General features: G+C 41.2%; 2 protein-coding genes and 1 long non-coding RNA gene across 7 annotated transcripts; 1 reads left to right on the forward strand and 2 right to left on the reverse strand.

Annotated features, from left to right (window-relative positions):
* Window positions 1-4,245: 4,245 nt before the first annotated feature.
* Window positions 4,246-8,634, forward strand: zdhhc4 (zDHHC palmitoyltransferase 4). Of its 3 annotated transcripts, none has more exons than XM_014178879.2 (7): window positions 4,246-4,522; window positions 4,837-4,967; window positions 5,097-5,170; window positions 6,552-6,730; window positions 6,959-7,084; window positions 7,280-7,524; window positions 8,202-8,634. In XM_014178879.2, exons 2-7 carry the CDS (start codon window positions 4,845-4,847, stop codon window positions 8,496-8,498), a joined length of 1,044 nt encoding a protein of 347 aa, XP_014034354.1. In that variant the 5' UTR covers window positions 4,246-4,522; window positions 4,837-4,844; the 3' UTR covers window positions 8,499-8,634.
* A 342-nt stretch (window positions 8,635-8,976) lies between these two features.
* LOC106589246 (uncharacterized) lies at window positions 8,977-10,286 on the reverse strand. Of its 2 annotated transcripts, none has more exons than XR_001324813.2 (5): window positions 10,010-10,286; window positions 9,652-9,816; window positions 9,395-9,435; window positions 9,199-9,277; window positions 8,977-9,099 (listed from the first exon to the last, which is right to left on the reverse strand). It is a non-coding gene; the product is annotated as an uncharacterized lncRNA (long non-coding RNA). The 2 variants fall into 2 exon arrangements; XR_001324812.2 differs by having other exon boundaries at window positions 8,977-9,096; window positions 10,010-10,285.
* Window positions 10,287-10,824: 538 nt separating this feature from the next.
* LOC106589561 (uncharacterized) lies at window positions 10,825-14,110 on the reverse strand. Of its 2 annotated transcripts, XM_014179691.2 has the most exons (3): window positions 13,821-14,110; window positions 13,305-13,568; window positions 10,825-13,047 (listed from the first exon to the last, which is right to left on the reverse strand). In XM_014179691.2, exon 3 carries the CDS (start codon window positions 12,150-12,152, stop codon window positions 11,145-11,147), a length of 1,008 nt encoding a protein of 335 aa, XP_014035166.1. In that variant the 5' UTR covers window positions 12,153-13,047; window positions 13,305-13,568; window positions 13,821-14,110; the 3' UTR covers window positions 10,825-11,144. The 2 variants fall into 2 exon arrangements, with proteins under 2 accessions (XP_014035166.1, XP_014035167.1); XM_014179692.2 differs by lacking the exon at window positions 13,305-13,568 and having other exon boundaries at window positions 13,821-14,108.
* Between the last annotated feature and the right edge of the window lie 74 nt (window positions 14,111-14,184).

Raw genomic sequence — 14,184 nt, forward strand, 5'->3', positions numbered from 1 at the left:
AGGAGTGCAGATTATTGTGCTTTTTGGGGTAATACACTCCAATCACTAATGTTTCATTTTGGAAGCTTTATAACATTATATAAACTATAACAGGTATAGAGCATTAAAACAGGATCAGAATGAATACATGAGTTTGCTTCCAAAAACGTCCCTGGTCACACATACCAAATATAGAGTTATACAAATATCTATTCTGTTTGATCATGTGCAACAGATAATCTAACATTAACCCTGCAACAGAATCAGTTTCTGCATTCAACCTCCAAAACCTTGAAACAGTACAGTCATGTGTTTCAATAAGTCCATAAAAGTCATAGACAGACAGACTTACAGTCATCTTTAGATGGATAGCGAGGAACGGCAGGCTTGTTCTGGTTCCTGAAAGAGTATCTGCCTTTCTTGTTCTGCAGAAATTTCTTCATCTTGTATCAGACTTGATCAAACTGCAGGTGGCCTGCCTGTGAGCTAGTATCCAACCTGGCTTTCTAACTGTATCACAAGAGTAAAAAAAAAAAATCGGACCACAACAACAACCCCCATTTAAACAAGAGGGGTTGCCAATTAAAAATGACTTATATTCAGAGTCTTCCACAGAGTTATCCACATTGCCACCTCAACACGAGAAAAGGGTGACAGTGCATGAAACACCGGTGAAGACTTGACACAGAGTTGCTCCAGCATCTCCTCTCAGAATGTGCCCTTGCAGTCCTCCAGCCCGTTTACACAGTGTTAATCATAAAACTGGGACACCCTCGCTCCACTCTGCTCCTTAATAAAACCTCTCTCCAAAAAGGGTATTGTGAGGCCCCATTTTCTTCTATAAATACTCCTCTGTCTCTTTTCCTGCTCTCTCTCACGGCTAGGTACCTCTCCAAGGGATGGAGACTGGCCCAGAATCACTGTGTGTGTGTCGATCGGCGAGGGGTCGATGAGCACACTAATTGGAGCGTCTGCCTGGGCGCGTTAATATGTGTGGTGTGTATTGTAGTGTATGTGTGCTGGTGTATAAGTGTGTGCCACAATGCTCAGTCCCATTGAGAAGGAGCAGGGGCAATTTAAGACTTTGCTCTGGATTAGTGGGATTACAGGCTGAGTCTTAAACTCCCCCTCCACCCCCCATCAGGACAGGGACACATGCCCCCCTTCACTAGGGTTAGGGTTGTGGAGATATCCACACGGACTCAGTCACAGTGGTGTGTATGTATGCCTCTGATCTGGGTTACTTTAAAACATTGCTGCAGCAACCTGTCCCTGAGGCAATTTACAGTAAGATAGAGTATTGGGAAACATAGGGGCTATCAGTAGGCTAGTTAGTTAGTCACATGGCCCTCAGTCAATACTAATTGAGCACTGCCAGTGAGTTGTGGAATATATGTCAGTGCATGTGCAGTACATGAATTCAAAACGAAAAAGGTTCATCACACACACAATACGGATAATTGAATTACTGATCAGAGGAGGGTGTAACAATAAACCTACACAAAATAGCAGGGGGTTAATGAGAGGGGTTCATTGTAGAGAGAGACTTTTATTGGAGATGAGGGACTTTATGGAGCATGGCACAGGGTTACTGTGAGAGTAGTTTTCCATTTTACTTCTAAATGAAATCAGTAATAACATTGTAATAGCACAGTAATAACAAATGGATGTAGTAACAGTAATAACACATGGCCTATAATTGGCCTAAATACTGTACACTAGTATGTATACTAAGACAGCTACATAAATGACTTGTTTTCCAACAGAAAGGTGGAAACAGCAGAGGTGGAAACAGTACCCATGTCATATTTAAGTTAAAGAAACAGCACAGCCCTGGTTATACATACAGGGCCAGGTGAATTATTCTCCAGCCATGCTTGTATCTCCAAACACACACTGTTCCCCTCAAACTCTCATCTTACACCTCGCTCAAGATGGTCACTTCACTTGTATAGAGGAATAAGGGAGAGCAAGTGAGAGAAAGTGACATTATACAGGTCATTGAGCCTGAGGTAAGAAGACCCACCCTGGTCGGTAGGTACCAGCCTATTTGTGCATTCGTTGTTTAAAGCAGAGACCGACTAGAACAAAATGACAGCAATATTCATTCCCACAGCCAAACAATCAAGTCATTTAGATACTGAAACAAATGAATACAACTGCGAGAGTTGATAGCTGCTGAAACCATCATCATGTAACAACAGCCTAAATTGAAGCAGCTGGTGACTCAGTGTGGAAGTGAAGATAATGTGGCGATTCCCAACAGTATACAAACTGTGGAGTCTACAACCAACATTATTATTTTAGAAAGAGTAGAATAAGATGCAGTCTTACCTTTCAAGTCCCTGAGAAGATGAAGGAATACACTACAGAGTAAGTGCCTCTAAGTAACACTCCTCTCACTAACTGTAATGTGTAACATGAGAGCAGGGCCTGTTTGAAAATGCAGGCAAAGCACAGCAACCAGATCCAACAGCTTGTGTCATCATTATGTATTTTGTGTTGTGTGCAACTGAGGAGCAGGTGCACAATATTGAAATGGGGTAAAATGGTGACCATTTCTACTTATTCATGAATTTTCAATGTGTAGTCAATTTGCAAAAAGCTTGAGTTAATGTAAAGTCAAACAAGTCTAAAGCAATTTAGTCTAACTGAATGGAATTTAGAAACTTGACTGTAAATTACTAACAACAAACCTTGCCATGCATAACATAAAATATCAATAATTAATTACTTATAATGTATCCATTTGTTTACAATGTGTCGAGTAACAAGCCGAGATAAGCCGAGAAGCAACACTACCGTTTTTTGACGTCACACCAGCAACAGCTGTGCTAATCGTCCCGGAGGTTACAGAGCAATGGTAGATGTTCTGAGAAACAAGGGACTTTTTGGTAGTTTGAGTCCTGTGGGTTTTGAATATGGAGGTCGAGAACGGGAGGTTGATAGGCGTCAAGTACAAAAATGGAAAACAGTATTTCAGTAGCTTTGAAGAAAGCGGAAAAGTTGAAGAAACAAAGGGGGAAAAACCTGGAACAAGAGAGGATGTTGAGAGAGAAGTACAAAAAAGTAAAAATGTAATTTAGTAGCTCAGAACTTGAGACAGATGAGAGTGACATCGAGTTTGAAGGAGGAGCGGATTCGGAGCTGCAAGGTTTCGAGTTTGATATGCCTGTGAAGAGTAGGAAGAAAGGAAAGGATGACAGAGATGATTCTTTCCCAGTGGGAGTGAGATTTTTGTAGAGAATGGATCCTTGCCTTCTGACTGATCCATATCGGGTGTCAGGTTGGGTGAAGAAGAGTTTGGGGACTGTTGAGTCAGTGAAAGTAACTTGAAGTGGACTCATGATGATTTTTTCAGTTTCTTCCGTCCAGAGGGAGCAGGCGCTCCGCACCACATGCCTAGGGACAAGAACTGTGACTTGCTTTGATCTCTGGAGCAGGGCACTGTTGAAAGGAGTGATAACTGGGGTGGTGTTAAGGGTTGAGGAGGATCAACTAAATGGAAGATTCCCGGTGTCTGTAACGCCCGCCATTTGGTGTCATGCAGACCCGGTGGAGAGCGTGGTGAAACAGAGAAGACACTGTCTGTCCTGTTAAGTTTTGATGCTGAGTCTTTACCCGACAAAGTCAAGTTAGGATGTGTCAGTTATCCCATTAGAGCTTTTGTCCTGAACCCATTATGGTGTTTTAGGTGCCAAGCTTATGGTCATGTTGCAGCAGTGTGTAGGAGGGAGATTCCTAGATGTGAGAAGTGTGCAGGAGGGCCTGAGACAAAGGAATGTGTAGTATCGGTGGAAAAGTTTGTGTGTGTTAACTGTAGGGGACCTATAGTGTTGGAGATTAGAAGTGTCTGGTGAGAGAAAGACAGGTTGGGGCTCCCAGGATCAGCTCAGTGCCATATGCTGAGGCAGTAAAGAGTGTAGTAGAGGAAGATGGGTCCAGGGCGAGGGATCCTAAGAGGCTCCCTGTGAGTAGGCCGAGGCTAATAGGGAGTGATAGGAATAACATGTGCTTCAGAAAGGTTGGTTTATTAAGGTTGGTTTCCTCCCAGGCAGCCGGGCTGGTTTAGGATCAGATAGGGCCAAGTAGTGGAATAGTGGTGAGGTTTTAATAGGTGTAGGGTTAGTTGATAGGGCAATTATTCTTCCCTTTTCACCGGCCTAACACTACAGTACAATAGGTGGCGGTATATGCACCTCTCGGATGCGATCTGCCAATTCAAATTTAAAGTAGTAGAAGAACAGCTGCGCTATAAAAAAAAATGTTAGAAACGTTAGCTACATGCTATGGAAGTTTTCCATTTTGTATCGCAAAGTATAATGGATTTATACTATAGTCCAGTTGGGAGCGGTAATGCGACATATTGGATGCCAACCGCTGTTAAACTCCACCGATGAAGAAGAAGAATGCTACGGAAGTGAAGACACCCACACCGTGCAAGAGAATGGTCCAAGGAAGTAAATTAAGTTTACTGCAACGCTAGTTAAGGCACACATTTCAATGATGAATTGTACTTCCCACAAAGAGGGTAAGCAACAAGGTGACTCGATTAACTCATGATTAGATAAGTAGTTAACTCTTAGCTACTGTTAAACTTGGCTAGTTATGTCAGTGAAATGTGAAAGGAAGCAAGCTAGCTGCTAAGCTAGCTAGTTAACCTGTCGTTGCTAACCAACCTGAGTACCTGCGTCTTTTAACATTAGCAAAGGTTTAGTGTTATTCGTCATCATCGACTAACACTAATCATCGTAGTGTAAGTAGATGTAATTATAAGTTAGCTAGCTAACGTTAGTTATTTCTAGTCAGTGCTTGACAGCCAGTTATCTAACAGTAGGCTGTTTCCTACTCTGACAGGTTAACAAATGGATTTCCTCACACTTTTTGCTATCTATGTGGTGGTTGTGCTGACCTGCATTGCCTTGGTTTGTAAATATTCTGGTCAGCAACAAACTCCTTTTGGTTTACTTTTCGACTCGGTGACAAAGGTAAGAGACTGTACCAGAGTACGGCACTTCTCGAAACGTACACAAAGTGGTGCTATAGCGCCATTGTAATTATAGCCATAACCATAGAGATGTTCATTTATGAAAGTATGCTCTTATTTTGTTTGACAGGTAATAGCACCTTGGACACCACTATGGCTTCAAAGCTTTACACAGAGGACCTTGCACATGCTATTTCATCAACGGTAAGTGAACAACCTGGAAATCACTACTTTTTTCTTTCTTTTAGGGCTGTCCCGACTAAAAAGTCATCTGTTCTTTCAACCAATTCAACCATTTCTACCGATCTGCGTGCCAGTTATGATTTTCACATTTTCGTGGAACAGTTTCATTTGTTTTAAAATAAAGTATTCGTATCGCAAAATCATTGTCATGTGATTAATAAAAATGCTATCTAAATGAAAATCAGGCTAAACAAATCTAAAAGTAACTTCTATTGACATTACATAGTTGGCAAAAAATAGCCTACATAAAAAGCCAACAAATTAAAACATTGCAGCTTGCAGGTAGAACATATCCTGAATTTTTTTATTATAATTGTTCTTTAAAATTACATTGGTTAAGCATGGCCTTTCTGCAAGGAACTTAAAACATTGTATCAACTTGGTCCATTCAGCCCTGCTAACAAACTTGCAACATTGTATAAAATATGTTGGACCCTCAGTTTCCCACACCAGTGAGCTCCGGACAGACACAGTTGTAGGCTATTTGTACAAGGGATAATAATTTCAGGTAGGTCTATTTTATGACTTTTCCACCTGGTCAGAGAATTACATTTTCTTTCTCTTTTACACCAAGTGGTTATCGCAAGGGAGAGAGCTGGAAAGATTGAGGAACTATTGTCATTCTCAATGGATGTAAAAAATAAAATTGAGAACTTGCTGTTTTGAGTTGAAAATATGTATTTTTAGAAGCTCTACAGCTCATTAGTGGTGTTGAGTTAAGACAATCAGAAATACTATCAGATCCCCAAATGGGCACATTTAAGCCTACATTTGACAACTCGTAAATGGAATGAAACAAACCTAAACTGGTTTCTCACGAGTGTAGCCTACATGTCAACAGTATGTTTATTTTATATACACTACCGTTCAGAAGAAATGTCCTTGTTTTGCAGACAAAGTTGACAATAAGAATTGTAAAATAATGACATTAACAGAAATTACAGTAACTAAAACATTGTAGATTAGAAATGATGGGAATTAAAGGGAAATGTACTAATGGTGTGCCATCCCCGCAGCCTCTGCAATGGATTGGACATAAAGAGCTGTTGTGTTGAACACTGTGCCATGTTTAACAGTGAGAATGGCAGAATGGTGAACTTACTAAATGACAGAGTTTGACTGTGTGATATTAGGTTGCTTCTTGTGTAAATATTTTCCGTCTGGATTTTAATTTAATGACTTGGTAGAATTGTTGTTTTCTTTGCAACTTCCCGACTGAAAAAAATATTGGTTGAACAGCCTGTCGACTAAATGGTGTCAACCTTAATTTTGAAAATTGTTATATTGAATAGATTAAAAAAACAGTCCCTCTGGTTAACTGTTTGCCATTGTCGCCTCATAGGAACAGAATGTTTATCTATCTCCATATCTTACTGGAGGGGGCTGTGTACACAGAGTTCACCTATGAGGTGTTTGGATACTGCAGGGACATGGACACCACTCTCTCCAGCCTATCAGTCCCTTATGTTCTACTGGTGGTCAAATCCTGCTTCTTCTACCTCTGCATTACCAGGGAACCTGGTAAGTCAACTATAACCCAGACTAGGGCCTATTTAGTAGACAGAAAATCACATCAACATAATACATTACTATCTGAAGTGAACGTTCTGTAAAGTTTCCACCTGAGGAATATCATGACCTCTACTGAACAGGCTCCTGCTAGTCCTTTTATAAACTCTTATGGATGCACATTGTATTGTGCAGTACAATCCCACCATGAATATAATTAAGTACGCTCTTTCTCTGTAGGTACAGTTACAAAGAAGCGACATTCTGGTCAGCTCCAGGTATACCCATATGACAAGAGGATGTTCCAGCCAGGAGTCTGCTGTCCAACCTGTCAGCTGGTCAAACCTGCTCGTTCAAAACACTGTAGTAAGTAGTACAGATTGGCCTTTGGCTTTTAGTCACAGGCATTAGATCTAATACTGTACTTCTGAATGTCTACTATATAGGCATAGTACAGTCTAAACTATACTTCTCAGAACAGTGTATAACATCCTAAGATGCAACTGCTATTATTGTCTCTAAACTGTATTGAATAGCCAATGTTCCCCTTGTCTTGTCCAGGAGTCTGCAATAGGTGTGTGCAGCGCTTCGACCACCACTGTGTCTGGGTCAACAACTGCATCGGCGCTCAGAACACCCGGTACTTCCTTCTCTACCTGCTGAGTGTGTGTGCCATGGCAGCAGACATGGCACTACTGACGGTGGACATGTTACTGCACGCTGTGGTGAGGTCAGGCATCCTACAAGCCCGTTACATAGATGATGATGGGCAGCAGCAGCAGGCAGGGATGCTCTTTGTCATACAGGTGAAAGACTGGACATACACACACACACACACACGAATGATATCGGTGCCTGATGTTTACATGGAGTTAGTATTTCCTTCTGCCTGTTTAAACCCAGCAAGTCTGATTTAATTAATTTAAATATGAATGTCATGAATTAAATCCTATGTAGTTCCATTAATGTGCCACAGAAAGCACCACACTGTCTCAGTTTAGATGTACTATTTATTTTGTATTATATTTGAATTTAAGTTCACTTCCCACATATAGCTTGTGTACAAAACATTAAGAACTCTACCCCACGCCCATTTTCCCCTCAGAATAACCTCAATTCGGCAGGGCATGGACTCTACTACAAGGTGTCGAAAGCATTCCACAGGGATGCTGGCCCATGTTGATGCCAATGCTTCCCACAGGTTGGCTGGATGTCCTTTGGGTGGTGGACCATTCTTGATACACATGGGAAACTGTTGAGTGTGGAAAAACCCAGCAGCACTGCCGTTCTTGACACAAACCGGTGCACCTGGCACCTACTAACGTACCCCATTCAAAGGCACTTAAAAATCCTTTAAGCTGTCTCCTCCCCTGCATCTACACTGATTTGAAGTGGACCATAGCTTTCACCTGGTCAGTCTCATGGAAAGAGCAGGCGTTAATGTTTTGTACACTCAGCGTATATTTCCTCCACCTCTCCCCAGCACCTGTTCCTGACCTTCCCCAGGATCGTGTTTATGCTGGGCTTCCTGGTCTTCGTCTTCCTGCTCCTGGCGGGCTACGCCATGTTCCACTTCTACCTAGCTCTGGTCAACCAGACCTCCAACGAGTGGTACAAGGGACGAGGGAATGTCTGCCAACACTGCCACCCCTCACCTGACCACCTCTGTGGTCTGCCAGCCTCTGACCAGTCCAAAAGGTGGTTCTATAGTAGAGGGGTGCTTAGAAACCTGGGGGAGATATTTTTCCCCCTCCGTCCCGTGCAGAAAAAAGATCATTGAGTACAAGAGAGGCAGTTTATAGGCCCACTAGCTACAATACTGAATGTTTGTCATTTGTATTTATTTTTTAAAAGATGTTGGTATGTGGATTTAAAATATTTTTCTAACTGGCAATAAAGCTTCTGTTTACACCTTTTCCCTGTTCTGTTCCTTGAGATGAATTTGCCTATCAAGTTTAATTGTGTATTAGAGGAAGCAAGGATGCATATCATGCCTACAGGTAATTCATTTTCATTCAATGCTGGCTGTGTATACACAGACATGCATTTGGAGCTTTGCGCGCTGCTTGCACAACATACCCAGCCATCATCAACCATGTCTTAAGACTAAAACGAAGACGTCTTTAGACACGTCTTGGAAATGTCTTGACGTTTTATTAGTTCTAAATACTAATCACTCACTCCAGAACTCATGCACAGCCATAGCACAAATTGACCTGCACACCAAATCAAAGTAATCTACATTTATTGACAAGAGGCAGAAGCAACAACAGGGGTTGATAAAGGTGTTTATATAGAGCTCCAAACGACCATCTTCAAGTCTATACAGCCAGATCGTCATCTCTTGTTTGGGGATCTCAGAGCTTCTATTGCTTAATCTGCTGGAAAGTATGTAGTTATGTATCATAAATACAGCAACATCAATAACAATACTGCCTCTACCCTGCTATTTTCTTGTACCTTAATTCTGAATAGCTCACCTGAAGCAGAAAGCCCTATCATCCACAAGGGCTTAATGTTTGACACCAGATAGGACCCTAGTTTTATTCTATGTCCAGTCTGAAAATAGAATGAATCATTTAAGCACTGTTCTCATGGGAAGAAATTAACATTGCATGTATCTTGTTCATTTTTGGATGCACTGCTGTCACTTGTATTTGCTGGGTGACCGCTTACCTTTGAGTCGGAGTTGTTGACATGTATTCCATCTTTATATACTGACAGAGAAATAGGCCATGTTCATTACACAATAACTATTAAAGCAGATACAAGCATCCAGTCATCATTTACCTCAGCCGATCCATGCATAGAGGTCAGCACTCATAAATCCGATCTACTCAGCGATTATCAAAAAATCTAATCCACCAGCCATTTATTTTGGGCATATATTTCATGTAACATTTAGATGTATTCTCTATTAAATAAAACCTCACAGAAAAGACAAGCATTGCAGTCGGCTGTTAGAGTAGATCAGCTTTGTCTCAACATGTCTTGAAACATCTTTGTATAATCAGATGGTGATGACTGAGCTATCACCGAGGTTGAGACATTTGACATGATCCCTTCTCTTTCTGATCCCGCACGGACTTCCTGGGCAACTGGAAAAAAAGTAACATGCCTTTCAGAGATTTAACTAGCTAGCTAACACGTTTTTTTTATTACTATAATTGCTATGCTAGCTAATGACAGTTGTTAGCTACTAGATAGCTAACCAGAGTCTGCATAATATAAAACAGGATGTCATTAACATATTTCTTCACATGGACTAAATATTGTTTGGGCTAAACATACATTACATATTAAAATACTTTTGTAACAGTTTGTAAATCCTCCAGGTCGTTTTTGAGTCTTGCATCATCTGTCAGTTGACTGAAGAATGATCCACGAATTTGAAATGTTCAACATTCCAAAATAAAATGTCTCAAAACATAACACTATTTTGCGTCCCAGAGCTGATGGGTGGGTATGAAGTTGATCCGCAAGGAACCTAGGGGGTGTGTTCGTAAATTCAGAGCGTTGCCGGATTGTCTGTTCATAAATTCAGAGCGTTTCGCTCTCGGAGCGTTCAGAGCGCACACTGGACGCTCTGGCGGAGTAGGGTTGATCCGAGCGTTCTGACCACACAACGGCAGTCAAGCACCCAAGCTAAGTGGCTAACTTGATAGCTACTTCCAGACACAAATGAGAGAACACCTCACTCTGACCATTTTACTCGCTGTAGCAGAGCCGGTTAGGCTGTTTTCATGACATCCATATCGTTGGTGACTAACTGTGCTGCTGGCAACAATTTAATTACGTTTTTTGCCGACGTTTACAGACAACGGTCATATTCAACGTGTTGCACGTTTGTAAATGCATCAGTTATTGAGCGCTCTTGCACACAGACGAGAGTGCTCTGAAATCGTACATAGCCAAAGTTAATTTACGAACGCACCCTTAACCTGTATATTTTGAACCGAGCAAGGAACATGGAAGAGGGCACATGGATGCAGTGGCGGTTCTAGACCATTTCAAGGGGCCAAGCTGTACTGTTCGAGGGGCCAGTTACATTAGACGTTATTGTTGTCATATCGTTTTCTTCACTGCATTGCAGGCAAAAGACCATGTTCATAATCATTCAACAATTTATTTGCATTTCCATTATAATTTTCATTTGCATTACATATTCAGTATCAGGTCACATCAACTGTATTCTCCGGTGTCTGTGTTTTTTTGCAAAAAGATCAGCAAATTCATCTAGACTCAAGGCCTTTGCCCTCCTTGACTCAATACTTAATACACCTAAATTGCTTAATCTGTCATCTGACATTGTGGACCCGAGATACGTTTTCACCAGCTTTAGTGCAGAAAAACTCCGTTCACAAGAAGCAGTACCAACAGGGATTGAAACAGCTATCTTGCACAGTTTAAAGAGCTCAAAGAAAACTTATTTATAAGGCTCAATGAATAATGCCAGCTCTACTACACTGGAGGGTCTCTGCATGCCACTCTGTATTCTCCTTTCTAAAAGTCTTCTGAACTGATGTAGTTCATGCCCCAAGTCCTCAATATTTGATTCATACATTCTAGCAAATGGAAACAGGGACTTCTCTTTGAGAAACACATCACTTGTAGGGTTTAGAGTTTGGATGCCATTCATTATGTCACAGTTTTTGCTAGGGAACCTTCTGTTAATCTCATTGAGCATATGATCTAAAACAGGGTAGAAAAGGGTTGTACGAAAACTGCCTTTTTCTTGTTCTGAATCTGACCCCCTGTACTGAGTACAGTCTCCATTAAATTGAGAGCTTAGCCTTTTTGGTCGTTTTGCAGGGGGGTGTATTGCAGTACCACATTGCTCAGCTGTGTTCAACACTTCATTCCATAGGTCATCAAAAAATGACTCATCCCTGTAGTCATTCAAAGTTTGAACTAAGGCTTCAACTAAATCCACAGCCTTTGACAGGTCAAGTGATGAAGACTGTAGCATATCTGATAGAAATTTTGCTTCTCCAAACACTTTATGGAGTGTAACAAGGCACACAATGAATTGTAAATCTATCTGTGCAAGCAGACCTCGTGCCTCAACAGATCTGTCACCATTGTGTTCTTGGACTATGTCTTTCAGGACTCGCTTAATGGCAGGTAATCTATCCATAATAGTATGTTGAGCCATATATCGACATGCCCAGCGAGTGTCACTTAGTCTCTGAAGCTCTCTAGCTGCACCTGGGTACATCTCTTTTTGTATGCTAAGCCATTTTTGATGCACATATGACCCAGATGTGAAGACGTAAAGTCTTTCTAGTAAGGAGAAGAACTGTCCTACCTCAGGGACAGCTTTGACTGTATCCACTAAAACTAAGTTTCGACAGTGTGCACTGCAGTGGATGTAAAAGGCATGCTTTGCTTGTTCTTTAATGCGTGCCTGGACGTCTGAATGCTTGCCACTCATAACGGAAGCACCGTCATATGCTTGGCCTACTAGGTTGTTTTCGTATTCAAGACCATGACTTTCTAATATGTGTATGATTTTGTCAGTAAGCGCTGCTGCATCTAGTCGATCAGCCGATTCAAAGTGGAGAAAGCTCTCATGGACAGCTCCTCTGAAATAGTACCTGAGTACTAGAGATATCTGCTCCTTTTTTTAAAAAAAACATTTTTTGTTTTGTCTGCCATTATGCTAAAGACCTCACTGTCTTTCACTTCTTCTATACTTTTTGTTCGAACCATGTCTGCCAAACAACTCAGAACCTCATTCTGAATCCCTTTGCTTGTATATTTTGCATTATGAATGGAAGTCAACCTTTTTTTCACAGTTGTGTCATGCTTAGCTATTGTTTCTAGGATTGCCATGAAGTTCCCTTTGTTATTTGACTTTGCAGACTCATCATGTCCTCTTTGTGCAATGTTTTGTGTGGCTGAAAGTAGTAGTACTTCTGTTTTAATATAGTCCCGATTTTCTTGAACCTGTTTGTTGTGTTCCTTGTTTAGGGCATTTACCAGTGTTGCATTACTTTCTACAGCTTTCTGATAGTCTCTCCATGTAATCATTGCTTGTTTGTGCCGCTCAGACCTTGCATGAATTGCAAATCCTCCCTCTTTGTAAGTTGCCTTCTTCCAGTTGTTAAAATCCAATTGTGAATCAAATACAGTCTCTGAGACTTTGGGAGGGCTAAAATGCCTGCAGGCGTAACAAAACACAGAGTCTGATTTTTTTGAATATTCAAGCCAGGGGTGGATATGGTACCGCGCCGCCTTGACGCTCCTCCGCCGGTCCCCCATTAGAGTTCTTGGGTTTATGTTCATCATTGGCTGCACCGGTGGTTCCTCCCGGGATTTGCTGATATCTGCCAAATAAAATATATATATAAAATTAAAAGTATCTATTTGGGTCATTTTAGATATACCATTGCCATCAGGCAACTTCTGAAATCCATCTGATATCTATATCACAAGCCCAATAGCATGTTAAATAAGAATTCATTTCAATCACAAACTGACTCATTTCTATACACCATATAAACTGACTCATTTCTATACACTATATAAACTGACTAATTGCACTGCTTTACAAGTAACCACAGATTTATTCAACATCACCAACCTGATGGTCCACTGCTTGTGGACGCAAGAGGCGCCTCTGTTGGTGTCACTCTCAGCCTCTTCCTCAGCCTCTCCATCTGTCTCACTTTCCTGCTCTACTATGCCTTCACTCTCAGTCTCTCCAATGGACAGGTCTTCCTGCTCTCTCTCTGCAGGCTCTCTGCTCTCTCCACACCTGAACCATCTGGCTCTGTCTCACGGTCTGCCTTGTCTTTTCTTTGGAAGAAGGACATGATGTCCTTCTTTCTCTTCATTTTGGTGAAAACTAGAGCAAAAGCAATGGGGACCACGCTTATTAATTCATTTACTTAAAATAACTGACTTGCTAGGTAACTACCCTTTATGTCTAACCGTTTTACGTTACAATGCGTTCAGCACCATGAGTTTGTTGATCATATATTTTATCCTTTTTCATACTGCCACAAAGTAACAACCGGCCAGGTTAAGATAAGCTGATCTAACGTTACACTTCTGTAATGCATTTAATACAAATCAACATATTAACAGTTTTACTCACCTCTATATTTCCTTCTTTGTGCTTAAACTATAACATTCGTGCGGAATTTCTTACAACTTCTGAATAGAAAAAAACTTGCAGATGCATGTGGTACGATACTGTTGTGTTCCGCCTAAAGCCGTCCCTCTAGAAAATGTGTGGGTTAAATTAGTGTTCCGCGTTGCTACTGTCTAATAACGGATGTAAAAAAAGAGCGATAGCAAAAATTAGTTATGTAAAAATGATTTCATACTCCACATTTAGGGGGACCACAAGGGGTCCAAAATTGTTGTCACTGGGGAACTCCCCCCCCCCCCCAGAACCGCTAGTGCATGGATGCTCGTGTCACTTTAAACCGGTGCGGAAGTGTGTTACAGTATGGATT

Source organism: Salmo salar, chromosome ssa28 (assembly GCF_905237065.1).
Source record: "Salmo salar chromosome ssa28, Ssal_v3.1, whole genome shotgun sequence".
Lineage (NCBI taxonomy): Eukaryota > Metazoa > Chordata > Actinopteri > Salmoniformes > Salmonidae > Salmo > Salmo salar.